We start from the raw sequence: 27,618 nt of genomic DNA on the forward strand, positions 1-27,618 counted from the left end.
AGTGTGATCACATTGCCCGGGGTTCGCGACGTGGACGCTAACGAGTAGGACTCGTCAGTAGTGTTGCCTGTGGAATGCAACTAGGGGTTCGCAGCATTTTATAGAATCATATCCTCCAGCAAGATGTGACTCACTGCGACCTTACTGACAGTTCGAACCTCAATAACATACTTAATATTTTCTTTATTTGTTAAATAATAACATACTTAATATTTAATAAATGAAGAAATAAAAATTTAAAAATTTAATCTCAGAAACGGTTCTCAATTCATTGACCATATTTGCCTTTTTTTACGGCCCTTAAGGTGTTCTACTCCTTACATTTTTTTACGTCAAGTATTTGGCCACCTGTATACGATGACTTGTGAGTGGTCGAAAATTATTGGTCACGTATTAGAAAATAAACAAGATCCTTTGTTCCTTACGTCAGGTAAACTTTAAGTATTTTAAAGTTACTTTATAAATGTAATAGAGTGGGAAATATATCCAGTGGAGGATGTACCTAAATAATTATCTATAAAAGGCTGGAGAATGTCTTGCACCGCACTTCCCGCGTTGCTGATGTTTGTTGCAGGTAAGACTTTTACGTTTTATTCTCCTAAATGTATTCATTTTACTATTCTGATTTTATTTATTTACTTTTAGGTTCACAACCAGTAAAAAATACCAATATACATAAATGAATATTCATAAAATACAAAAAAAATTACATGTCTTTTAAAAATCAATCCAACATTTTTAAAAAACTTAATAATAAGTAGCCTACAGTTATTAATACTAATGTACTATAAAAATATATGGTGTTTTGTAGGAAAATATTACAAAGTTAATTTATGTTATCAACAAGGCATTTAAAAAAAACTTACAGTACCTACACCATGGCTAGAAAATAAAATATTGAAGAAATATAGGCTGGATGTTAAAGACTCATATACACTGTCCACACGTTCGTGAGTCGTTCTTTACTCAATCACAAATAACTATAGACGTGCTTAAAAACATGCTAAGCATTTGAGCGATCGCAATGAACAATAATGAATATGCTTAAGTTATCTGTGTAATCTCTAAGTCAACGCTCGTGTCGGTTTGTTTTTTGTTTTTATCATAAATAAATACAGTTCACTGGCAAAAAAATGGCGTTTACTATAAAAATCAATACAATAAATTGCATTTTCAAAATAGTAAAGAGTAACTTATACAAAAAAGGGAAAATTAAATAACAATTACTATGGCGACTGCTTTTCTTGACATTTGGCTTGTCAACCGCCGGTTAAATGCAATAAATAGCGTGAATAAATAAATAAAAAACAATAAAAGTTTTTGAATATTTTCCATATTTACACCGGCGAAATTCAAATATGTGATTGCGCAGCAGGAATATACGTCGCGAAATGTAAATATTTTGACATTTAATATTAGGTGTGTACGGATATTGCACTCTGATCGCGAATACGATAAACACGTCGCTTATTAGCACGTCGATAGTTATTTGTGATTAAGCTACAGGTCGTTCTGTTTCTCTCCGACCGAGCCAATGCGCGGGCGTGTCTAATCTCTGGCGCGTGTGTCAAAAGCGGACACAGTTGCAGCTGCTACGTTTTTATAATTTTATTTGTTTATTTTACTTTTTTTTCAATATAATTTATTTGCTTCGAGTAAAAAATATGTGCACTTTAGTGGACTTATTGCTCAAAAAAATATCTTCTAGCTAACCAAAAAACAAACTGGTGGAAAATGGATAAAAAAAAATAGTAATAAAATGAATGAACGTATTTTCGAATCACGGCTTAAAAAAATAACATTTTTAAATATGTTTGTTTAAAAATACGATAAGAAAAAAATAAACCAAAATTAAAGGTCAATTATTCAACAAAAGGCAGATACCTAAAGCTTAAACACTTATTTGTTTTCCACAATTAAATTACGAGCAATGTAGGATGAAAAAAAAAGAAGAAACATACAAAAATGTTTCAAAAGTTTACTTAATAAATCATTTTTAAGAAGAAAAAGGGTTTTTTAGTTTGGTTAAAAAAATATTTTTTAAAATTCAATAAATAAATATACGCATTATTTACCCAAATATTTCAATTTTGGGTGCCAATTTCAACGAGTAGTAAATAACTCACGATTAGAAAAGGAGAATCAAGTTGTGGTAAGGCAGGGTTCAAACCTCGGACCTTTTATCCGTGAGATCACGACACTAGCCACGGGACCGCAACCCGGTTCAAATAAATACATATATTTATACATTTGAATTCTGAAATTCGCGCAAAGAAATTTCATATTTTTGGGCCCAAAAATATTCAATATGTTACCCAAACATTGCAAAATCATAACCAAGATTCTATTTAATAAATTTGTGGGAAATTGGTAACTGGGTTTAGGTCGATAAAAATCGGAAATTTACTAAAAAACATATTTACATAATAAATGGTATAAATTAATATTTTATAACTGTATTGTTAACTAACTAGTAGGTAGTAATATTATTGGTTATTTTGCATAAAAATGTCTGCCTTAAAACAGGTTGTACCTAGTTAGGTGGACCAGACATGATCCAGAGAAATCTATTACTTAACTGTGTATGTAGTAAATAAAGTAATTGTTTTTTTTGTTAATAAACCACGATTATAATAATTATTATTTTACAATGTGTATAAATAGTTTTCTCAATGGTACACCTCGATAAATTAAAAAGTTTCTTCGTTGCTCATGGCTCAGGTCGCCATTTGTCTCAAAACAAACAAAAATATGTAAAAAATATATTATAAATTACTTGAGCCCTCTCCGGTAGCTCGTTGACAATAATGTAGTTTTAGTAAAAATGACCATTGGGCGTATATATATATATATATATATATATATATATATATATACTTTATACAGGGTGTTCTTGAAACCTTGTTACATCCGAAATCACGATGATCAGTATGAGCAAGAAGACATATTGGCATATTAAAATATTTTTTTAGAACGACTAAAATCTTAAAAAATAAAATATACAAAAAAAACAAATGGTTGCTTACTTTTGCAGGGGTGAAACGAGGAGGGGGGAGGGGGAGTCTGAAACACACGGCCACGCCCCCCTCGCTTCTCCCCTGCAGAAGTAAACAACCATTTGTTTTTTTAAATATTTTCTTCGATCCAAATATTTTTTTAAATATGCTAATATGTCTTCTTACCTATACTGATTATCGTGGTTTCGGATGTGACATTGTTTAAATAACACCCTGTATAAATAATCAGTATCATATTTATTTGCTACTTTTTTTTTTAATTAAAGAAGAGCAAAAAAATGCTGCAATATCGAAGATTCAGTTTAAATATTTACGTATGAGTCAATTTATTATACGTATTATATTATGGAAATTATATTTTTCAGAAACAGTAAGTTCAAAGTTCGAAAGGATTCTAGTGGTTTCACACGAAACAATTGTGATGAATTCACTAACATTGCTTAGAATTTGTCTGTCCCAAATAGGTTTATAAGATCTCCAGAGTGGTTGGTCGTGTAGCCTAGGATTTCTTCTTATGTAAATCTCCCCGGTTAAATATATTCCAGCTGACATGAGGTATTTTTCTTGAGGGTTGATGTATCTACGGGACGTTCATATTCAAACAGTGGTTGTTTAGGATTTGTCTGTTCTAAATAAGAAAGATTCCGGACATGGTTAATATGAAAAATTTATTTGAAAGTGTGTTTTTACACCAGAATATTTCATAGTCCTTGGACAGGTACCCGAAGCGTAAGACTGATCATTTTTCCTTCATGTAACAAAAAATATCAAATGACACTTCAATTGGTGTACCAATGCAGTGCCCGATGCATCATTAGGTGCGGAAAGGGAACGATGAATGATGAAAACAGGAGTGAGACGTGTGCTTAAATTATGGTTAATCTAAAAAAGTTTTTTGTATTAGTGATAGTTTTTAATTTATAATAGTGTAATAAAATATGATGTAGTACGTAATGTTTTTCAAGTAAAAATATTATTAATGTAAGTTAAGTACTGACTACTAACTAATCCAACTCGTTAGCGTCCACGTCGCGAACCTTGGGCAATGAGATCACACTTATAGCGGTGTGATCTCAGCAGATAACGAGAGGATGAAAGGCGAGTTTTTGGAGCCTCAAAACCAAAACCAACCAGCTAAGGGAAAGTAACCCCGACAGAAAATCCACCAGATAAGGCAACGGGAAACGACTCTTGTCATCTTTTCCCAGGAATCACTACGGCGAGTACATCAATAAGCAGTCGTCCGAATATATATGCTTATGCTTTCGCTGTAGTGATCGCCAACGTCGGGGGGACCCGGCAAGGCACTAGAAGAAGAAGTATGAATAATCGAAGCAATTTATAAGAACCTGCGGACCAGTTGTATGTATACAACTCAGCAGGACTTTAATTTTAAGACTCTTATGTAAATATTTTAGAAAAATGAATTAAATAAAAATTAAGTTCATTGTGAGCTAAGTTTTTTAAAACCCACTCATGCGTAAAGTGTTCAGTAAAGTTCAGCATAAAAATGGATGTGGAGTACCTAACTTTGAACCTGGTGGTGGTCCCGCGGCGAGTGTAGCAGATTTACATTATCTTTTTCATTAATATTTATATTTTTTATTTATGTTGAAATATTTGCAGATAAGGCTATTGGATTTTACATTTTCAAAATTGCTAATTATAGGTGACTAGGTAACCATATTCTCTCTTTATAAATATTCTCCATCTATCAATATTTATCAATTTATTTATTCATTTTGACGCCCATAGGGTTTGTTCATATAAGTGGTAGGTACTCACGAACAACATAACTACGTTTAATAAAACAAAAAAAAACTAAAAGCAAAAAAGTTTAATGAAATATAAAAAAATACAATACAAAAAAGCACACACAAAACTATGTAAAAAATACAGTGTACAAACAGGCACACATTTTTTTAAATAAATGACTCGTACTATGTAAGTACATATAAAAGACGAAGACATAATTCATGTCCTTTTATATATTATCTTCTATGAAAAATAAGAATCTTCGCATTGAGAAAAACTAAACAATATATATATATATATATTATATTAAACTAAATTAGGTTTGTATTTTTTCAGCAGTTATGGGGTTGAAGGACATCCAAGTGTCCATTCCCGAAGCCGCTGCAGCAGGAGACACGGTAACCCTGGGCTGCCGGTACGACCTGGAGCAGGACGCGCTGTACAGCCTCAAATGGTACAGGGGACGCGAGGAGTTCTTCCGGTACATCCCCAAGGAGTTGCCCCACACCAAGGTCTTCCCTCTGCCCGGAGTGGATGTAGACGTAAGTAACCACTACGTTTTCCGAGTAACAATCCTCTGGAGCACCAGACAAGGTTGGACCTGAGTTGCTGGTGAGACCTGGAACACCATTACACCGGTATCTCCGCGGTGGTACTCCGCTCCGTGACGCCGCCCATCTCCGGCCGCTACCGCTGTGAGGTGTCGGTGGATGCGCTTTTATTCCACATAAGCTAATCCATGTGCATGCAATGTATATAGAATGCAGTAATAACACTTACGGGCTGAACATTCCACAGTTGGGAAGGTCCGGTCCCTCGGCGGTGGTGCTCCGCTCCGTGACGCCGCCCATCTCTGGCCGCTACCGCTGTGAGGTGTCGGCGGATGCGCCTTCATTCCACACAGCTATGAAAACAAGCTACATGCATGTTGTTGGTAAACTATTTCTCAATTCTTATGACACTAATGCCTAATATTTTTGTTATCATGTGTTCGTATTTTTTTTTTGCAATAACTATTTGTTAATTGAATTTAAAATCGTTAATGCATTGTTGGCGAGCCCTGCACTGTCGGCTCATATTAATTTTAGGTATATGTGAGAGTGCCTAGGCATGTTCAACCGTACAATTGCAAAATTTATAACAAAATATAAAATATACGGCAACTAGCAATTAAATACTGAATCAGTTACATGCGCTGGGCAATAAACACTCGGATTTAGGTGATGTATTTCAGATTAAATTTTAATCACATAAACAATTACTAATAAAAAATTTATGTACTACTAGAATAGAATAAATCATTAATAGGGAAATATCACATACCATAAATACCGATAAAAACATGAGAAATTGATTTAGGGTTTTTTTTGTATTCAAAATTGATTTGGATATTGTTGAGAAATGTTTTCATGCATTTTTTTTTGTATAAAATTGTTAAAAAATATGACATGTTTGGCCTTGCCGATTGTGACGGCAAGTTTCGTGGCGATGTTCTATTCAAATTTAAATGGTCACAAACAAAGTTCAAAATTTAATCGAATCGAAACGTATTAGGGGCGTGGCCAGTGCGCTAAACTGTTTTCGCGGAAATTAAAAATTTAAAATTTAAAAATATTTTTTTGCTACTGAGTACTAAGTTTTTTTTTACTCGATAGTATTTCAAAGAACCTTATTAATTTAAAATTATAAAAAAACATTATGTTTCCCGATTGTATTCTCAGTATACTAAATTATATATTTAAAAGTAGATCGTTATAGAAAAAAACATGTTTCATGTAACTACCTATACATTAATTAATAAAAAAAAGTCAATTTAATTTATTTCAAAACGTATTTGCTATTGTTATTATCTATCACCAACTGATTCTGTATTGTAAACTTAGAGTAATAATTTTCTAGAGAAGCCCTTAAGCTCTATTGCATAGAACAAAAAGGTTCCAAATTTTTGGTTTGGTTTTAGTTAGGTTTTTAGTTTAACGACAAACGTGTAATGGACAGTTTCGGTTAGCGCTCGCAATTTTCTACCCGTACCTACTGGTGGATTTTTTAAAGCTGGCGCGTTCGCAATACTTACACAGATGCATTGTGTAGTATCTGTGAATAAGCCCATGGTATGACTATCGCACGACATATGCATTATGAAAATAATATCTGTCTCTCTCGCGCTCATGATGAGATAAAACAAAAAAACTAACCCTTATTACGAATATGTAAATAGCCCAAAAAAGTCCAAAATAAATAACGTGTGTCTTTATTTACGAAAAAACGTTTGCTGAACCAGGTTAAAGCATGCAAGCCAACGTTCGGGAATATTAATAATTTTTACTTTTGGAATTCAATCATAAACAAGTACTTAGGTACCTACCAACTTACCAATGAAAAGCCTTTCTCCTTTTATTCGAACTGTTTTTGAACGTTTCCATAACACAATCAGGCATTTAAAAAAATATATTTTGGTTTCGAATTAAATGTCAAGGTCACATAGAAACGCGGCTGGCGGTAAAAGAATGACTAAACTCACGTTGGGCATAGGTTAAGTGTCAAAATTTTAGAGGGCTCAGGGTAAATCGCGTCTCACTTCTCTTTATTAACACGTATTCCCGTATTTTATTCATGGATTATGGCACTAGAGTAGTGATTTTTGCATGATTTTGATTTGAGCACGACGAGACCTCTTTACCAATCACATGAGGAGATAACAAGGAAAACTAACCCTTATTACGAATATATAAATATCTCAAAAAAGTCCCAAAAAAAACGTGTGTCCTTATTTACGAAAAAACGTTTATTCAACCAGCTAATAGCAGGCAAGCCAACGTTCGGGCAGAACAACGTCTGTCGGGTCCGCTATTGATAAATAAATAAACAAACATAAATATTCCTTTTTTTTGCAACAGCGGTAGCGAGGTAAAACCTCTTTGAGAAGGGAACATCAAAGGCATTTATAAGGCTTACGACCTGCCATTGACTGGTTATGTTTAACATAGCATTAACGAAAAATTACTCTCACATGAGGTTTTTTAAATACTCAAAAGTAATGTTATCTAAGTTATATTAATTATTTTTTTCATGGTAAAATAATTTATACAGTTGAGAATAGAACCAGGGCCTCAATTATAATAGGAAGATAAGGACGTCATACCTTCACCATGACGGTATAGTTGAAGATAAATTCCCTCCAGTGATTAGGAAGATACACTATCGACCCCCCACCTTCAAGTTTTGTATAGGTACATCGATATGTACGTAAATATGTCAAAATATGTAAGAAAAATACGTAAATTTTGATGTCGAATTTAATTCCGACATAACTGTCAGTTTTGAAAATGAGTGGCTAGATGCAGTGGCTAAACTGACTAGATGCTGCTATATTAAGATACAAGAGCATCTACCCGTAAATTTAACATTTTAACCCACTGTAAATAATAAATTGAGTTATATTTTTTTTTCTATTTGTTTTACTATATTTTTGAGTGTACGTATCGAGAGCGGCTTTGTAATTGCTCAGTAGATAAATACAGACGATTGTTAAGCATATAAAATCATGTTCAAGCGAGCATTTTTTGCTTGAATTGAGAATTATTGGAGTTTATAATCCCTTTGAAGTGGGCACTTTTTATCGCAGAAGCCTATTTCAAATATATATTAGATTTATTTAAAATGATAATGAAGTAAGGAACGCAGAGTAAATTTTCGGGGTCATTCATTGGTTCTATTCGATCATATGACGTCGGGATGACAAGTCGGTAGAACATACCGAGGTAGATACAGATAGTACAGAAGTTAAGTATACCGTCTACTAGTATGTACAGATGAAGATAGAATTCATAATCGAGGCCCAGGAAGCTTTATACATCGTAAACTATCACTGATGTATGTATTTATTTATACTGCATTTATACATGTCAATATTCCAATTATTATAAACGTGCACTTTAGGGTGGTGGAAACATGACATTTTATTACATTTAAAATTACAAAGGTTTGTAAAGTATGTAAAAAAATGTTAAACCAGGTAAAAAGTGCGTTTTCTTATTTATGAATTCAAAAGTTTGAGTAAACTCTATCACATCATTCCGAGACGGTTATCTTTTAATATTCATGGTAGAATATTTCATATTAAAATTTAATTTGCTTTATCTTTGAATTATGCTTAAATTTCCTTTTGACGTACGTTATACATAGAATTAGGCGGAGATGCTTTTATACTTTGCTTAGTAAGAACACAGGGGATTACATTTTATCGTTTTAGATTTCATGTTCTCAAGCAGAAAACATCTCGTAAATTTAATAACCAAGCCAGTCTTGTGTCAGAATTTGCAAATGGATCTGTCGCAAGAGAAATTAATGAATATATGAGAGCCATTCTATTTTATTATCTTAAAGCACACCTTGATGATTTCCAAATTCACCCAAAATACTGTGGAGAATTACCTAATTTTAAGAAGTTTTATCAGTTAAGTAATATATACTATTTGAAAACGCTATACTTTATAAGAATACTAAATTTGATAGCTTTATTTATTTAAGAACGGTGACCTAGCGGAAGCTTTTTGCATAATATTAGAAGTTTTTATAAAAAAACTTTTTTTCATCGTCGGGCAGAATGAATATAGTAGTAATGTGTGTGAAAGAGAACCAAAATCCTAGACGAGTACTTTTGCTTCGATTACTACAATCAGGTAAAATTCTGGAAAAGAAATTTGAGAGGAGAAAAGTTCGCCTCGTAGTTTTATGGTTGGCGCGTTTGCCGACCATGGTTGAGGGCCTGCAAGCGAAAGTTCAAAACGAAATATTTTATCAAAAGTTGGTTGTACGCTAGACTGGGCCGTCGATGTATGAAGAATTTTACGGAAGAATTCATGTGAACGGTAGCCATTTTGATTTATAACAATTTATATATTACTAAGGTAACTTTTGAGCCAGTTTAAAATGGTCCCAAAAATTCCTAGTGCTTCTAAACTAGCTGCAAGTATGACATGATTCACCTTATCAAAGTCTTAAGAGAAGACTGTATAATATATATTGCATCGACTCTAGATTGTGATTAATAATACTTACTAAAAATAATAATGTTATTCTGGCACTACTATATGCCAGTGGCGAATGGTGATTTTATTTACAGGTTAGCTATTAAAAAATATTATATATTTGCACCTACATAGGAGAGACATAATATAACGTAAGTAATATATACTATGAATTGATATTTTTCTGTGGTTTTGTGTGATACAACTCTCATCCATGAAATCAACTCAAACTATATAACTTCGTTATATATTATATTATATAAATATATTATCCATTAGTTAAATATATAATTCATTAAAAAATAAATAAATATTACCATTATGAATTCAGTCGATATAAGTTATTCAATTAAAATGTCAACTGGTTGCATTGTTCTAGTAATTAATAGTGCTAAAACGGCCGCGTGGAGTGCTATATGTCCTGTAATATGACGCATGAAAGTAATTATGGTCTTATGTCAAAAGTACCGTCTCAAATAAAAATAGGCCTTAAGAAACATTGTTTGAAATATTGTTTTCCAAATCAAGAATCTTCAAATAATTTGTGTAATCTGCAAGTTTAATCTAGGAGAAAAAACCCGCACTGGGGTTAATACATTCAAAATATAGTATACTTATTTGTAAGAATAAATAAGCTGGAATAATCGGCTAGTTTCTTGGCTCACCGCAGGAACTGGGCGCGCTTTATTTAAATTCATATTTATATTAGGATAAAAATACAAACGGTAGAAATGATTTAAAATAAATGGTAATTATTTATTTGTTTTTCTGGAAATGAAGTTACAATAAAACATTATTATGGTTAGTCAAATATAATGGTAGCTGTGCAAAATTGCTTCTATACACGGTTCGCCCCTACTATATGCTTAAAGCTAGATTAGATTTTATTTAGTACAATACCCTCAAACAGCTCAGGTCGGGTTGAGAGTATACAAATTGGAGTAAGGAGTCTCAAAAAGTATATTAAAACTCTAGCGACATTTTCAAATTCAATAGTACTTTTGGCCCTTTAGTGGGACTTGAAGTGAGGCTATTTGCGAAATATGAATGAAAAAGAATGTATAGCATATAAAAAAAAACATGTTTTATGTATAATTGACATATAAACCACTGTCTGTTAAATTTCTGCCCTGTATGCTGAATTACACCACGTTTCCAACGATGTTTGTTGCAGTGATATTCCACATGTTATTTTATTCATGTCTAAGTCGGTGTTTACCGCAAATTTCGTCATAGAATCAGAGATAGCTTTGCCAGTTCCAACCATCGGTGTCCCAAATACCGGGATCGGGGCTTTATGTAAAATACTCGAAAGAAAATACAAAAACACATAAGTAGAAGTGTAAAACAATTTAGCTATTATCTTCACATACTTCGCACTCATAATAAAGCACCTTGGTGTTATTGTTACAATTTCCACATATCCACCATTGGCAAGTTCAACGCGCCAATCGACAAATTTCAAGCAGGCCCGATAAACGTTCTTAAGTTGGATTTGCATATTCTGCAGACATTTTTTTGTGGTCCAATAAAAATCCATCTAAATGGATTTTTGTTAAAAAACTTTGTATTGAAAAGTAGGTATATCTGGCAGCATTTTTTAGGCCTGCAGTTGTCTCCTTTGTACAATATTTAAACTTAATATTTGCCCCTGTTAATTTAATCTACGAGCTCCCCTTAATAATAAGTATAAAAAATAAATTAAACTAAAGCAATATATATATATGTTAAATCTATTACTTTTCTAAAAAAACCGAGTGAGACTACATTTAAATTGATTAGCAGAATTTGTTTTATAAACTTAAAATATTTGCTGAAATTGATTACCATACTTATGGATTCTAGGTATAGTGAGTGCATTTCGAAGTTGGTTCATCAATCAATATTTTTAATCTGTTCTCGAAAACGCGACATGTTTGGCCTTGTCCGTTGACGTCAAGATTCGTGACGATGTTCTATTTTGATTTAAACTGTCACGAAGAAAGCTCAAAATTTGACCAAATCGTGACGTATTAGGGGTGTGAACAATGCAATCAACCGTTTTCGCGGGAATTCAAAATTATAAACTAAAAAATATTTTTTATGCAAGTAATAAATACATTTTTTTATTATTATTCGACAGTATTTCATAGACCATTATTAATTTTAAATTGTAAAAAAAAAGTGATACTTCCCTGACGGCATAATTCTTAAATTATATTTACGTGATTTTAAGATATCAACTGTAATATTTGTTATGTCTACTGTCATCTGTCATATTTAGCCATGCTCATTGCTCATACGTCTAGTTAAGTAACGTAAAGCCGCTGTTTGCTGTTTGCTGTTTGTGCAATAAATAACAAGTAATCAGATTTATCAATCCATGTTTATTTAATCATATCTACCCTCCAGAGCTTTCCTAATTATAATCGTTTTAATGAATAAACTTTCGAATTGTAATTTTCATTTGAAAGTTTCGCAAGAAGTTATAAATAATTATTCAATTTTATCTTATAAATCTAAGGTACAAAGTTCATTTATACATTTAAATGTTGACCCATTAAAACCTTTGCTCTTTTTGAGTTTCGAGTAAGACATCACCATATAAAAATATCGAAAGCGAAACTTAAAAATTCTCTGTATTTTCTAATTAAAAAATTCTACCCTGAAGTATCTCGTTCCCGTAACCTTGAACTCTTTCAACCCCTTATGTACCTATATATATTTATTTATATTTGGATAATTCATATAGCGCCGTTTTTGTGAAAATCGCCTCAAGGGCGCTGTACAATTAATAAATATCCCAGCACGTCTTGCAGATACAGAGCGCATGGACGGTTAGGATTCTTGTTTCTCGTCTCCAGTTATGATGTATAGGAGCTAGATTACACGTCTTGCAGCTACAGAGCGCATGGACAATAAGAAATCTAGCTCCTATTTACATTTGTATTTATTTTATTTGACAATGGAGTTTGGAGTTTTAGTGATATTTTAAAAAATGAAATAAAAAACAAATTTATAAAAATGGAAGTTAGATAACAAAAGGTCTTGCAGCTACTGAGCGCATGGACTGTTGGAATTCTAGACCTCATTTACTAAATTAGGATATTTGATAGTTGATAACATTTACCTATTGAATCTAGATTACCAATCGTCTTGCAGCTACAAAGTGCATGGACGAGTGAAATTCTGGCAACTTAATCTACCTATCTAATATCTTCCCATAAATATTCCCTCAGGGTAAATTCTTCAAGTTAGCCTACTTCTAACTCGGGTTGAAGATTTGTGGATTCGTCTGAAACGGTTATCCTTGTGCAGGTATGTTTTTCCGACATTCTACAACATTGACGTTGATGTAAGAAGATTTATCAATTTATTTCTTTCGTTCGTTTTCCCAAGTATTTTAATAATGAAGCATTTGATTTTAGTCATAAATAACTATATGGGTTTGGTTGTAGAGCTACGTTTGAACCTGAAAACTTCATAAACGGGGTCTGCGTTGCCCACAACACATCTGATTACCACGTAGTATTTCAATTGAATTTATTTGTAGATAATTATTAAGGGTCGACGAGGCGAGGGTAGACGGTATATCTTCTGGCTCCGGAGCATGCGAGACTGGACGGGGATTAGAACAGTCGCGGCGCTGTTTAGAGCCGTCCAAGATAGCAACACATACTCTCAAGATAATAGTCGACGTCAGGGGGACCTGACACGACACACTAAGAGAAGAAAAAGTAGATATATGTTTGGTGAAAATCTTAATTAGGCATGTAAATGCCTCGCCTTTCATTTATACCTATATGCAAAAAAATATATACATTATAGTAAAGAACTATAGCATTTTTATTTTTTTACAATTTTAAATTAATAAAGGTCTATGAAATACTGTCGAATAATTAAAAAGAATGTATATTAGTACTGTAATAATTTTGAATTCCCACAACAACGGTCTATTACATTGGCCGCGCCCCTAATACGCCACGATTTGGTTGAATTTTGAAACTTTTTGTGGCCGTTTTAATTTAAACAGAACTTTGTCACGAATCTTGACGTCAAAATTTCCAAAGCGAAACATGTCGCGTTTTTGTAGGGATATATTTAATTATTTATTTTTTAAAGTTATGAATGAAAACATTTCTTCACAATATCCATTTTGATTTTAAAAATACAATTAATTTTTGTAAATCCATTTTACGTATTTTTATCGGTATTTGTAGATTGTCATATTTCCCTATCACATCACTTTAAACCAAATGAAAAACAAAAAAAAAATATATTTTATTTATTTTTTATTTTCTTTCTGTTGACGCCCATGGGGCTTTTACATTATACATACTATATCATAAGAAAAAGTTACACATTAAACATAATTAACATTTTTTCAAATATAAAAATTGAAAAAAATATATTATTAAAATTTAAGAATAAAGTTACATGGTTAACATAATACACTATTAAGACATAATACATACATTATATTATGTTTATAATATAAGGCATAACAGGATTCAAATAAAACATAATTATATATTTTTTTTAATTTTTTTTTTTTTACACCGGTAAACTAAACTTTAAAGTGAAGTTATTTAAAATGTTGAAAACTGAAAAGGGTTTTATAAACTAAAAATATAAAACATAACACGGGCTAACTTTCAAGCATACATAAATACGATCGAGGATTTATTGACTAGACTCAGTCGCGTCAGTCGCCTGTAGTACTTTGGTCTTGAATATGCTCAATGAGTAACGATTATGAAGAACCCACAGTTTTAAATTTAGCGAATCCGTCCTTTGGTATTTTACCGATTATACGCGATGTCACGGAATTGATTCCCGACCAGGTATTTTATATCACACAATTTCGTGCCTTTTTTAGACTGGCATCTGAGACGCAAGATCCTTTTTAGGAAAATCTCCGTTCCTTTCTCCGCAATTAAAATTTTAAATTATGTACACCTACACCCAATGTGGACGCTTGTTCCAGAGTTGCCCGATGCGGCGCCCGAGATCAGCACGGAGAAGACTCGCGTCTCCGTGGGAGACACTATCCGGGTGATCTGCACTGCACCCCCCTCGCACCCTCCCGCCAACCTCACCTGGCTGCTCAATAATATTCCAGTAGGTAAAATAATCATGATAGTCCAGTCATTGGGACCTGAGCTTGGAGAAGGAGACTTGGCCATATATATGAAAGCACGTACCCTCCACTTAGTAGCCCGGACATAGAATTAAGAATAGTCCAGAAGGAGCGTAGAATCATATTTGAATACATCATCTGTGTCTAATAATTCCCCCACTATGCCTCAGTTTCGCCGCGCGCATTCGTGATGCCGCCGCGTAATGTTGCACGATGGGAAAAAATATAATTAAAACACAAATGTAAGGTAAATAATAGCAATCTGTCAATTTCTCTAAAATTTTACTGTGCAAATATTGATTGACACAACAGAGTAAAGGGTCATTTAATAAGAGTTATTGAATTATGAACTTTCAACTTAAAATATAAAACTAATTTTATTTTACATTAAAAGGATATTTTTATAAAATTTTAAATCATATTTTATGTTTTAAAGATAATGTCGGTCAAATGTCCACGATACAGTTGTTTAATCCGAAATCCAATTTTTGTAAGTTCTCTCATTAGATGAGCGAAGTAGGGTAAAAAAATTACTACCCTGGTAACACTAACGAAATGTTCATTTTGTTTCTTCGACAATCTGACAGATGGAAAAATAATTCAATTTTTAAGTAATGCATTTGTTCCATGCATATTCATTTACTAATTACACATGAAATGTGATTGCATCCTGTTTCTTTAAGATCCTACCAGTATTTTTACACTTTAAAAGGACACAACACGGCATAGTTGAATTCAAATCAGGATTTGCGTACTGAGCGACGTCTACAAAAAAACTAATGGGTCAAAACGTAAGCCTACTCATTTATGAGTAGTTTAGTCGTATTCTGTTTGATGTGCGTATGCGTTTCTGGACTATTCTATGAGCCCGGGCTTAGGAGGCGGGGAATCAATTCATAGACCTAGTGAAAAAAAAGGTTTTTGCTAGTGTGACATTAGTCCTGCTTGCTTCCATATTAATAAGCGCGAGTTAAAATGGGAATGCCAATTGAAATATGCAATCTGATTCTATTGTGCCCTAGAAAAAGAGAGTACCAATAACAGAACTTCGTATTTGTGAACATTCGCCGATTGTTCGCATCGAAAGTAATATCTAAAGTTTATCATTTGATATCAGTACTCTGTAAGGTGCATGCAACCTGTAATTCAATTTATAAAAACCGCTCAAAAGATATGCGCTCTCAGCTCCCGGTACTAGAAATAGAGATCGAATACTGACAGAAAACAGATTGGAAGTGAAGCAAGCCAAATGGCTGCTGTTACCGCTGAATTTGTCAGATATAGCGCTCTGCAAAACGTTTTATCTACGTTAAGTAAGTTTTCCTAACTGTGATTTACATTAATTCATTGAGAATGGTAGAAATAATGTTCACCGCATTTACTATCAAAATGGTGTCGTCTGCACAATATATTATTTTACTTTTCAATTTTAAAGCAAAAAATTCATTCATATGTATGAGAAACAATAAAGAACCTAAAACAGGGCCTTGGAGTATACCAAAATTTATTATTTTAAACTGGCTTAAAACATTTTTACTTTTCGTGTAGGGTTAGTCCCATAGCTTTTAAGCCACAGTAAAGTTTTTCTTCCTTGATTGATGAATTATGATATTTGTATTTATTTTATTTGTTATGATATTATATACATAGAATTATAAATTTATACAAAGTTACTTTGCCTATCTAACTAGGGTTATTTATCCCGTTCCAAGCTAGTAAAATATTTTTAAAAAGTAATCAATTCATAGAAAAAATAAATAAAGGTAGTAGATATAGTGAAAAATATAGTAAAGTACATAGTTTAAATAATAAAATAAAAAATGTAGAAAAAAACGTATATTCAAAGGATTCTCCTGGACTGACATTTGTAGTATAATAGTATATAACTAAACATCGTGCCTTTAGTCCACAGTTAAGAATTCAAAGTCAAATCACAAATTTCTGCGGATGTCTTTACCAATAATATTCCTATTAACCTTTTCTTAGAATCGTACCGGAAATTCAACGTTTCATATTCTGTAGAGAAATCTCTCTTTTCGATTGCCAGGTTTCTCTTCTCTCCCTAATGGATGTATATTTTTAATTTACTCTCCTTTAAGGAGCTAAATATAACCGGCCAGTAACATCAACAATTAGGCTGCTTTTTTGTGTAAATAAAATAGGTATCTATTTTCATTGGCCACGGGCTCAAGCTCAAACTGCCCTGAAGTACATGTGATTTATCCCAGATTTACACTACCAACGCACAAAGATCTATTTAGATAAATCGCAAAATGTTGTCAAAAATCACGCAAGATAAAAGTACCCACAATTTGGAACCCAAAAAGATTATTGACAAAATTTAAGAATAGTTATAGTGTGAGAAGAGAAACGACATCGCAAAAATAGCAATACAGATTTGGTGTGAATGTGGATCGATGCAAAAGCGTAATAGGAAAAGAAATACCCGGCCCATATTGTATTAGGATTTTTAACAGAGTTATCTTCAATTGTCTTTAAAGTAAAATCGAATTTTCTGCATGAAAATACTAAATATATTTGTATGTAGATGACGAAATATCGTCGTCAGTAATTTATGATTGATCAAATTTAAGAAAAAAACTCTTACAATTATTATTCACATTTTCGTACAATCGAAGATACGTAACTTTCCATCGTAATTGCGGCCCTGGAATAATAATCTTCAACAAACAAATTATTGACAGTAGGAAACACGTTTTAAAAACAATAATCGGCGTGTGTGCATTATAAGATGTAGATGTAAAGCTAAATTATTGCATTATTTTATTTTTGAGAACTGACATTATTATTCGGTAGACGCGAAATGAAATTGAATTTTTAAAACTATTTTAATATCGAATTTTGTATTTTTTTTATTCAACAATAAGTTCATATATTTTTTAGCAAAATGTGTTAATTATTTTTATTCTATTAGATAAAGGGGCTTTCAATGGATTCGGATCCATCTGCTCACCAGAAGTCAACTAAGTGGCCTGCAAATCACACATTTCTCCAGAGTAAGAACGTTACGCCACTGTTTGGGCAAATCAACTCAAATATAAGTAACAGGATAAATAAAGAGTCGATAAACGCACCGAGAGAGCAGAGGAATGCAGATGATTCGAAGACTCAAAAGTCGAATATAGAGGAGTCGTTCACCCGAGAACATTCGTCAGAATTACCTGGTATGAAGAAAGCAGTTAATGCGGTGGAACCAGTGGTTAAAAAAAGAAGTAGATCTTCTCTCGTGCTATCTATCCAGCGACAAAGCTTCCAGCAGGGTAAGCTTGCCCTGACTTGCAAAGCCACGATGTTTTCACTTTACAAGGCTCAAGCGCTCCTTCTTCTGGAAGAAGAAAAACCACAGATTGCTTCTGTTCTTTATGTATGGGAAAGCTCTAAAGGTAAGATTAATATAAATAAAACTCTATTTGTTTAAAATTTTAAAATTGGTAAATAAGCAGTAGACGGCATTAATTTTTTTTTATTTATTCAGAGGTTGAATAACTCATCATGGGACAATAAAAAATTGTCATGGAGCATGACGCATGTGCATGGAACTTGCTTGAGACACAGAGCTTTAACCCTCTAGGGAGTACTCTTACTTCACACAAGTCAATAGAGGGATGAATTATAGAATTAGGGATGTTCAAACATAGGAAGAGTGTGAATATTTCAAAATGCATAAAGTAATAACTTAAGCCAACCGATGGCAGGTCATGAGTCCTGTAAATACTATTCCTGTATTCCCTTCTCCTAAATTTTCTCCATCACTAGTTTATCTCTCTTACTTAGAAATATAGTATGTTCGAACACCGTGGAACTCCTGTCATGAAGTTTGTCAAACTGACAATAATAATTTATTAAGAAGAAAACAATAAACAAATAGTAATTAAATTTTTAATGTACTCCTCAATTATTTTTTTGTAGTGTACCTAACGTGTTTGAATATTTAAATTAAGTCATGAAGTAAATTATTTGTTATATTCACGGTGAATCTTTATTTTAGGGTCTGTCGCTGATCAGGTGACGTATCTGGTGTATTTGCCGTTTCTACTTGTACTGCGCGCCAGACATAACTTGAAGATATTTTGCACCATATTCTAATACAATCGTTTCATTGTTGTGTATTACATGTTTACAGGGAATTTTAAGCTTGATATAATATTTTTGAAAAAACGACGATTTCTCCATTGTTCGTAAATAATAACGTGTGTAAATATAAGTACTTATATGATTACAGCTTTTAAAAAAAATGTTATCTATCAAGAAAATAAGAAATTTTATGTTGATTCAATACAGTAGTCTTATATTAAATAACAGCTAACGGAATATAAAATTCAGTCCTCTGAGGAATATTCAAGAGGTTGTTTTTAAAATAAATATCTACGTTGGAGTTAATTTTCACCATTTCCTTAAAATCGTAGCGTCCGTACCAAAAATTAATTTGAACCTTATTGACACAAACAAACACAGGATGCTAACAAAATCAATGTCAGTAGGTAAATGTAACGAATAGGCAAGATTTTAATTAAATATTATTTTTTTGTTCTACTAAAAATGCGCAACGAACTGGGAATGTAGTACCGCAGAGTTTAATATAGTTTTATGTTCATTTATTTAATATAAATTAGTATATGTCATTTTTCGTTTTAGTTTACCGTGTAATATATAATATGTCTACGAGGGTTGACTGATATGCTCCATCCCTTGCCTGCTTGGAGTTGACCAGTAGAGCTGATGTATAATGCTTTGTTGCCTAATATGCCAACGTGGAAAGTACCGAGTGGCAAGTTGATATTTAGGACAGTTTAGTTACAACAGGCCACTGACTACTGCGAAATTCTGCGAGGTGCTGTCTCATCAGGACTATGTTCCAGCACTAGGGCTTCCATTCGAGACTCGAAATTTCGAGAGCTCCGAGACATTTTTAATTTCGAGACTAGAGATCGAAATTTCGAGACCAGCATTGCGTTTCTGAAGGCCCACTAGGGAATAGAGAACGCGTAATTTACCTATTGATTACGTGCTGGCAACGCTTTCCCTACCCACTAAAGAGCGTTCAGAATCACACTGCAGGTGTTAAACTAATGATTGTTTGTATTTTTCTTTCTTATTTTTTATTTTCTTTTATTAAGGAAACATACAGTACAATATACATAGTTTTAGAGTTTACAAAATTAGACTTTATTCTAATGGACCAGTAAAGTTTTCATATATATTACACGCCAAAGCTCCACATACACTCCGATTCCTCGATCCCTCGTATATGTGAAACATATAACAAAAAAAATAAAAGTCTTGATATATTTAATACTCCATATAATATGTATAGAAGAGAATTAATAGGCTTGATTCATGTTCTTCATTCATAATTCATTTAATCATTAAATCAAATGCAATTTTCCACTCTTACTTTCCTTCAATCATCGCTAGTTGACTTTACACTTCACTAGATTTTTCCGTTATGTTATTTTAGCTAGGGTATTGCCATCTATTTGTATTTGGTAATATAGGGATATTTTAGTTGGTATGTTTCGTATCATTTTAATCAAAAGTTTAATAATTATTATTACGCTATAATATGACTTATTCACTAAACACATTTTTTATATAAATTTTCGTTAGTATCGAATAATCTCAAAGTCTCGAAAAGTCTCGAAATTTCGAGATTTGGTCTCTCGAGTCTCGTCTGTCTCGCAACTCAAATTTGAGTCGAGACTGGAAGCCCTACCCGGCACACAAGGCGTCAGTGTCAATGACTACTATTCACATAGCTGGGTTTGAATTGGTTGATACCCTCTGTATTTTTATTAGTTATATTTATTTTAACCACTGAATAGATAATACACTACATCTGTGATTTTAAAAAATAAGTAACATACATAATTGTATTTTTGCTAACGCAAAGCCGAAGCTTGTCTGCGAGTTACATAACGTTTTTTTTTTAAAATTTATAAAAGGCAAGTACATAGTTTAATAATAAATGAAGAATATAATATATTTATGTGCACACTACTTTTTGACTATTTTTTTAATGAATTTATGTTTCTTTCCTCACGATTTTTAACTGGTATTAAATTCACAGTTTTGGTACTACACTCCCCATTAATCTATCTCCATAGTAGTTCTTCTGTCGTTGCACCGTCAGCAGCTGTGCCGATACTTGTCAGGTCACGATCTCAAACGAACGAACTTACGAAACGAAATTGCTACAGAATAAGCTTGCTGTACTGACAAGAAAAGATTTGGAGACATTTTCCGGTCCATCACATACGGTTCGTAGGCCGTACGATTAAGTCTCGAAGGTCCGATTAGGTGAGGCTCGATGGGCCGATCAACTGAGACCAGGACTTTCTTGCAGATAACAGACTGCTATTGTTGAGTTAATTTAATTACTACCTATGTTGCGTAGCTGGATTTTTTTGCACATCAAAAAATTTATTCCATTGTAATTTCTAAAAAATAATTGAACCTTTGAAATGCTACAATTTTTACTTAAATTTTATAATATTTGGTTTGCGGTCCCGTGGCAGTGTCGTGGACTCCGGATCGGAGTTCCGAAGGTTAAACCCCACTCTTCCACAACTTGAATGGATTAATTTTTTGGCATGGTTTTTTACGACCTTTTGATGATGGAACAAATGTATCTACTGGTACTGATCCCGTACCTATAATGTTGATCCTTTCTCAGTAAACCAAATCCAATTTTGAAAAACCCTGTGCCAAAAACATCCAAGCGTTACAGTGCTGTGTATTTAATACACATACATAAAATGAGAGATTTTCAATCCGAAAAAATGGTTGTTCATGGGAAATTGCGTCGATCATTTATAGTTAAAGTCAAAAATGTTATTTTTAATCTAATTGTTAAAAACATGAAAAAACCTTTGGTTGACGTTCGCAGCGAGAAGAGAAACCGCCCCCGACAAAATCCCGAAAGCAACTGCACAAAACAGGCGACTAGCGTACTACAGCAGTAGTGCAGGTCACTTTGTTACTGGCCTTCGGGACCCGTGAATTCGTCTCTGTCACTCGCGAATATACCTATATCATCGAAAGTGAAACGTAAATAGTGTTCAAAACAACCGTATATTCGGTACTCTTATATTATACCACATACGTCACATTGGTAAAATTTAAAATATGTTGGTGATTCATTTCCGATTTGTATCAAAATACTTTTTCTGTACCCAATAAATGTTTATTGTTTAATAATAAATTAAGTCAATCGATAAGTAAATGTATAGGAGGGGCCTTAAATGTATACCTCGTTTCAATTACCAATAATTTAATAATTGTAGAACTTTCAAATGTTTTATTTATTTTTTCAGAAACTACAATAAATGGAAATTTTAATAATATCTAAGTTTTAAAAATTATATTGTCCAAGTGAGTTCCGCCAATATGTTTACATTGTTTAAGGCGGATTCGCAAATTCTCAAAAAACACGTCGAAAAGTCGCCCGTGGGATGGCGTTAATTTCCCGTACAATGTTTTGTTTTAACTGATTTATTGTTGTTGGATTGTCTTCATAGACTCTTGATTCTATCACATGGGCTGAGATTCGGGCTCAGTGGAGGCCACTCAATGTCTCCTCCTCGTGAAATGAGTTTCCCAGGCAACATCTCCTTCAAACGGTTGAAGATAGGTACCATTCGGCTTCAACTCTTGCATCAGTTAAATTTAAAGGCTTTTAGATGTAAACCGTGACGTAAAATTATTCGTAAAGTGGTCCTTTGTTGTTTAAGGCTTGACTTCTCTTGCGAGTTGATTGTTGCTGATTTTCCTTTACTGATTCACTAACACGCTGAATAACTTCTATTATCCTCGCTGACGGGTGGCCTTCATTCATTATTCTAACTGTTGAGCCGGTTGTCTTAAACATTTTGATCAATTCCCGAATAGATTTTGCGCTTACTGCTTGACTAATGTCTTGTAAACCGAAGTGAGCCCGGTACATTCGTCTCAAAAACGTCACGGAATAATTGTTTACGTAATATAAGCGAAAACAAAACACGCGCTGCTTTCCCGTAAATGGCTCCATGGCGACTAAAAATTCCACGAAATAGAGCATCTAACACTACCCTTAGCACCGCGCCTGCCCTTTGTATTAACAAAAAAAAAAAAACGAAACAAACCGCGAACACAGTTAAGGCCCACCCTGTATAACAAAAGAATACCAAAAATCTTAATCCAGAGTTTATTATATTTATAAAGATATTCATGTTATTATAATATGCAATTTGTACTTGATACACATCACCGGGAAGGGTGAGTTAAAATGTTCCAACCAACTAATAAAATAATTTATGTAATTTTAGTTTCAAAACGTTTGCGCATACGGGAATAATGCAGATACAAAAATAGAACTAGGGTTTTGTGTATAACATAGATCAATTAATATCGTTACAAGTGTTAAATGGGAAAAACAAAATAACGAGAGAAGAGAAGAGGAGAGATTAAAGAAGGAAAGGAGATGTTTTTTAGGCGTGATTTAAACTACTGTAGAAACGCCATGGGTAGTGGACTACAGATCATTCTACAGTAAAGCCGCCATACAGTAGTATACAGTGAATAAAGTTATCACTTAAACCGACCAATGACATAAGCCTTATGAATGCCTAGACTTTTATATTCTCTTCTTAACATGTCCTTCATCTTTGTTGAAATATCAGTGCATTGTGTATATATATTTAATAACATAAAGTTTTATTTTCAATGTTTTAATCAGTGTTTTAAATAATTTTAAAAGGTTTAACGAGTACTATTTTTGTGTGAAAATATGTGATAAAATGATGAGGTAAATGTTTTATTGATTCTTATCAATTAGGAAAATAAGTATAACTACAATTCTATTTTCCTCTAAAATAAACAATTAATTGATGTTAAATGTTTTAATCAAAGAATTGAATAAATAACGATGTTTAATCATAGGCAGACTGGTAAATGTTACAGTGTAAAAAGTGGCCTCAACCAACCAATGCCAATGAAAGGTCTTAAGCTTTGTTAATAAACCTAGACTACCATACCTCTTCTCAAAAATGTTCTTCATCTCTATTGTAATATGTTAAACAAGATTATTTTTATTAAAAGTCACACATAGGCTTATTGTAAATTTTGGTGTGAATCAAAACATACCCACGGTAGAAAGGAAAAAGTTTCTAAAGCTATGGTTTCCTAGGAAAGCGGTGGCATTATCTAGTGGCCGTAATATATCGCAATGCGGTGGGCGTAATAAAACGGCCACCTTGACGGTCTAAAGAGATGTAGAGTCGTAATCTGGCTCATCTGTCCAAAATATGCGCAGGAATGCGATTTGTCATGCGTCGTATTTTTCAGTCATGGATAGTTTGAACAATTCCAAAAAATAAAGACATGCGACATTCCCGTACACGAAAATTGTAAAAAAAATAGCAGTATGTATAATTTTTTTAATCTTCTAGTATTTTATTTTATTTTAACCTTAAAACAGGTTTAACCTGGCTCTATATATTTATTTATGAATTAACTTAGATGTTACGAAATAAACAGGAACGAAAAACAGTTTCGTAGACGTTCCACATTCCACATTCGTACGTCTGTGGTTAAAGGTTAAACGTTTTCCTTTCCACCGTCTATATGCAAATAATAATTATATGCAGTTGTAAATAAAACATTACAAAATGTGTTTAAAATAAATATCTTTAATGTTTTGATTAAATGATTGAATATATGATATTAAAATGTGATGAAAATAAAAATATCTCTTATACAAGCTTAATTTATTTCACAAAAGTTTAATTTCCGTAAATTTTTTTTTTTTAGAAACCTGAGATCGAATTAACGTTTTCACACAAAAACCATAGAAATAATCACGGTTCTTACTCTTCTTTACACAGAACCCCCTCGTGCTTGTATTGATAAAATAAAATTATATACGTCTATTTTTAATGTTTGAAGCACTAACTTTGTTGAACATTATTATTCAATATATTAAAATAGAATAACTGTTTTTTTTTGTTGGCGTTATTAAATAATTTAAAAATTTGGTATATAAAAAAAAAACAGGGTTATTTAACTTTAATCTAATGTATTATATACCTCTTTCTAATTTTCCTACTCATTTTATCATATTTTTCAATACTTTTTCTGCCACTTCTCATTTAATTTTCTAAATTATGTTTGATTTATTTCTGTTTTATTACGTTTCTTGTATATAATTATATTCCATTATACTATTATTAGACTTTTTATGAGCAGATTTCTTGATATATATAATTTTTCAATTTGACTTACTAGAGGATTCCGACTATGTCTTATCGCGTATGCACATTGATATTTTTTGTATGATATAATGCTAACATTTTATTTGTACTTTAGTTATGATACAGTTAGATGTACTCTTGTCTAATTTTTATTTTTAGACTGTTGTGTAATGAATAAGAAACAATGTTTATGTAACAAATATAAGAGTACAACAGGGCATTTGAGAAAAAATATCGATGACTTGATTTTCTGTCAACAACGCGATTCGTATTCAGGCGGCTTTATAACAGACAAAGCTCCTAAAAACTCAGATTTGCTAGGCGGTAAAATTTGCTATAGAGGGAACGATTACTTCATTTTTCTTGGATTATTCAATTCATATGTAGGCGGCCTAAATTTGAACACGCGCGTCTCGACGGCGGGTAATTTGTATCGGAACTAAGTGTTTTCCTTTATAAAAGGGGTAGACGTCGACAGCTCAGTTAGATTAATCAGACAGTCAGACGGTTAGTTGGATTAGTGAATAATGTTAGTTGCACCGTTCCTCCGCAGGGGTAGCCGGAGAGGATAGAACGCCGTATTACTCTGCCACTGCATACGAACCGAACTTCCTCTACATTCATAGGTCTTATCTTTGCACTTTACTTTCAGCCTTATTATACTGGATATCTACGCTCTGTTTGTCGTTCATCTAAAAAACCTACTCTATTTTTGTACTTTTAACTCTGCCCGATAAATAAAGTGAATTATAAACAATAATTGGTGCTGAAAGGAAATGATGTTGATGACGATGATTAAGCAGTCGGTTTTAATAACTGTTATTTTACGATTACGGATTTCTTAATTAAGGTGTATTTTATAAATAAATATGGTGGGTACGAAAGGTTTAGTAGAAATTAGCCAAATCAACATATTATTAGATAAAAATTCCGTTTGTTAAGCTAGGGTTTCCTAGGACAGCGGTGCCCGTATCTTAACGGCCGTAGTGAACGGTGATGCGGTGGACAGCCGTCGTAGTGGTGACTAGAAAGTGGTTTTATTTTTTAACGGTGTTATCAACACCATTTTTATAGGAAACCACTCTTTAGTCACCGTTACGACGGCTGTCAACCGCATTAATGTTCACTACGGCCGTTAAAATACGGGCACCGCTGTCCTAGGAAACCCGAGCTTTACATTACGTATGAATTTGTTGTTAAAATGCTTTGTCCTGTTTGCCTTTTCTATGTATTGGAAAAAAGCGAAGAAGATATTGAAAAAACTTTAAATGAAATGCGCCCTTTACAAATAATCTGAACTACGGGAAAATAATATTTTGTTCTTGTTTATGCACCAAAATCTCATTCTTAACATATTTATTGTTGAGCCCGTTGGTTTAGTAGCCAATTCCGCTAGAAGTATGTCAAAATATATCTAGGATGTGAAAATCATTTTTTGAAAAAATAAATGCAAGAACTATGCTATTCATTATTAGTATAAAACGCAATCTAATTAACAGATTATGTAATTTATTACAATTTTTTTCAATTTTAATTAAAATGATGCCAAAAGTTTTTTGGTTGTACTTATGTTTATCAAAACGGGGGTTGATCCGGTAAGAGGATCTAGAAAATACACTCTTTAAAGGGTCATCGGAGGGTCACATTTCACATCTCGAACCAAACTTAAGTCGGATAAGCAGCCATCTGAGAGAATCCTAAAATAATAAAATTGACCCGAGAATATTTGTGACATCGGATCACATATTATGAAAACATGGTGAAAAATACGTATGAAATGAAAACATATCACATACTTGAGATCCAATAAGGGAAAAATAAACATTAACCGAAAATGGCGAAAATCTTTCTTTGGGCAATTACTTTGATAAAAAAACTTGTTACCAAATACTTGTATGGCGTGTACAGTGGATATTTAGGTAATATTCGGTAATCGTCTCATGTTCATTACAATTTTTCTTCCTCATACAAGTTTTGTTATTAATTATTAATTTTATTATTTTAGTTAGTATTTTCCGTATTCGTCGTCACCCCCGCCTCCTTCCGCGCCTCGCCGGCGCTGGCCCTGAGACTCCACGATCCGAATAATCAGAATTACTATTAGCTGTGATAATTGTTTCTGTATTCATAATATTTTATATTTTTTAGACCCCAGGAACAGATTAATTATAAACACAGAGGTTCTATTTTAGTTGTTTTCTATTAAAATGAAAACACCAACTTTCTGGACTCACTTCACAACGTTATTAACAATATTTTTAACAATGATAAATTTGGAGTCAATGAAATAAATGTTTTAAGTTAATAATAATGTTTGTATTGAATTATATACATTATTTGTTATTGTAATATTTTCCTTAGGAAAATCATTTAAATCGACTTTTTCATAATATAGTTGTAGGATTTTGATGGTTGAGAGGATTGGAATTCCTACCCCAGTTAGAGATTGA

The 27,618-nt window shown here is 32.8% G+C and overlaps 1 protein-coding gene across 1 annotated transcript; it reads left to right on the forward strand.

Moving 5' to 3' along the window:
- Window positions 1-531: 531 nt before the first annotated feature.
- On the forward strand, window positions 532-27,272 carry LOC148272892 (uncharacterized). Its single transcript, XM_088239440.1, has 5 exons — window positions 532-574; window positions 5,109-5,314; window positions 5,571-5,706; window positions 14,769-14,902; window positions 27,174-27,272. Exons 1-5 carry the CDS (start codon window positions 532-534, stop codon window positions 27,270-27,272), a joined length of 618 nt encoding a protein of 205 aa, XP_088095566.1.
- The last annotated feature ends 346 nt before the right edge of the window (window positions 27,273-27,618 follow it).

Source organism: Micrasema longulum, unplaced genomic scaffold, assembly GCF_059751315.1.
Source record: "Micrasema longulum isolate JH-2025_06_02 unplaced genomic scaffold, ASM5975131v1 h1tg002168l, whole genome shotgun sequence".
NCBI lineage: Eukaryota > Metazoa > Arthropoda > Insecta > Trichoptera > Brachycentridae > Micrasema > Micrasema longulum.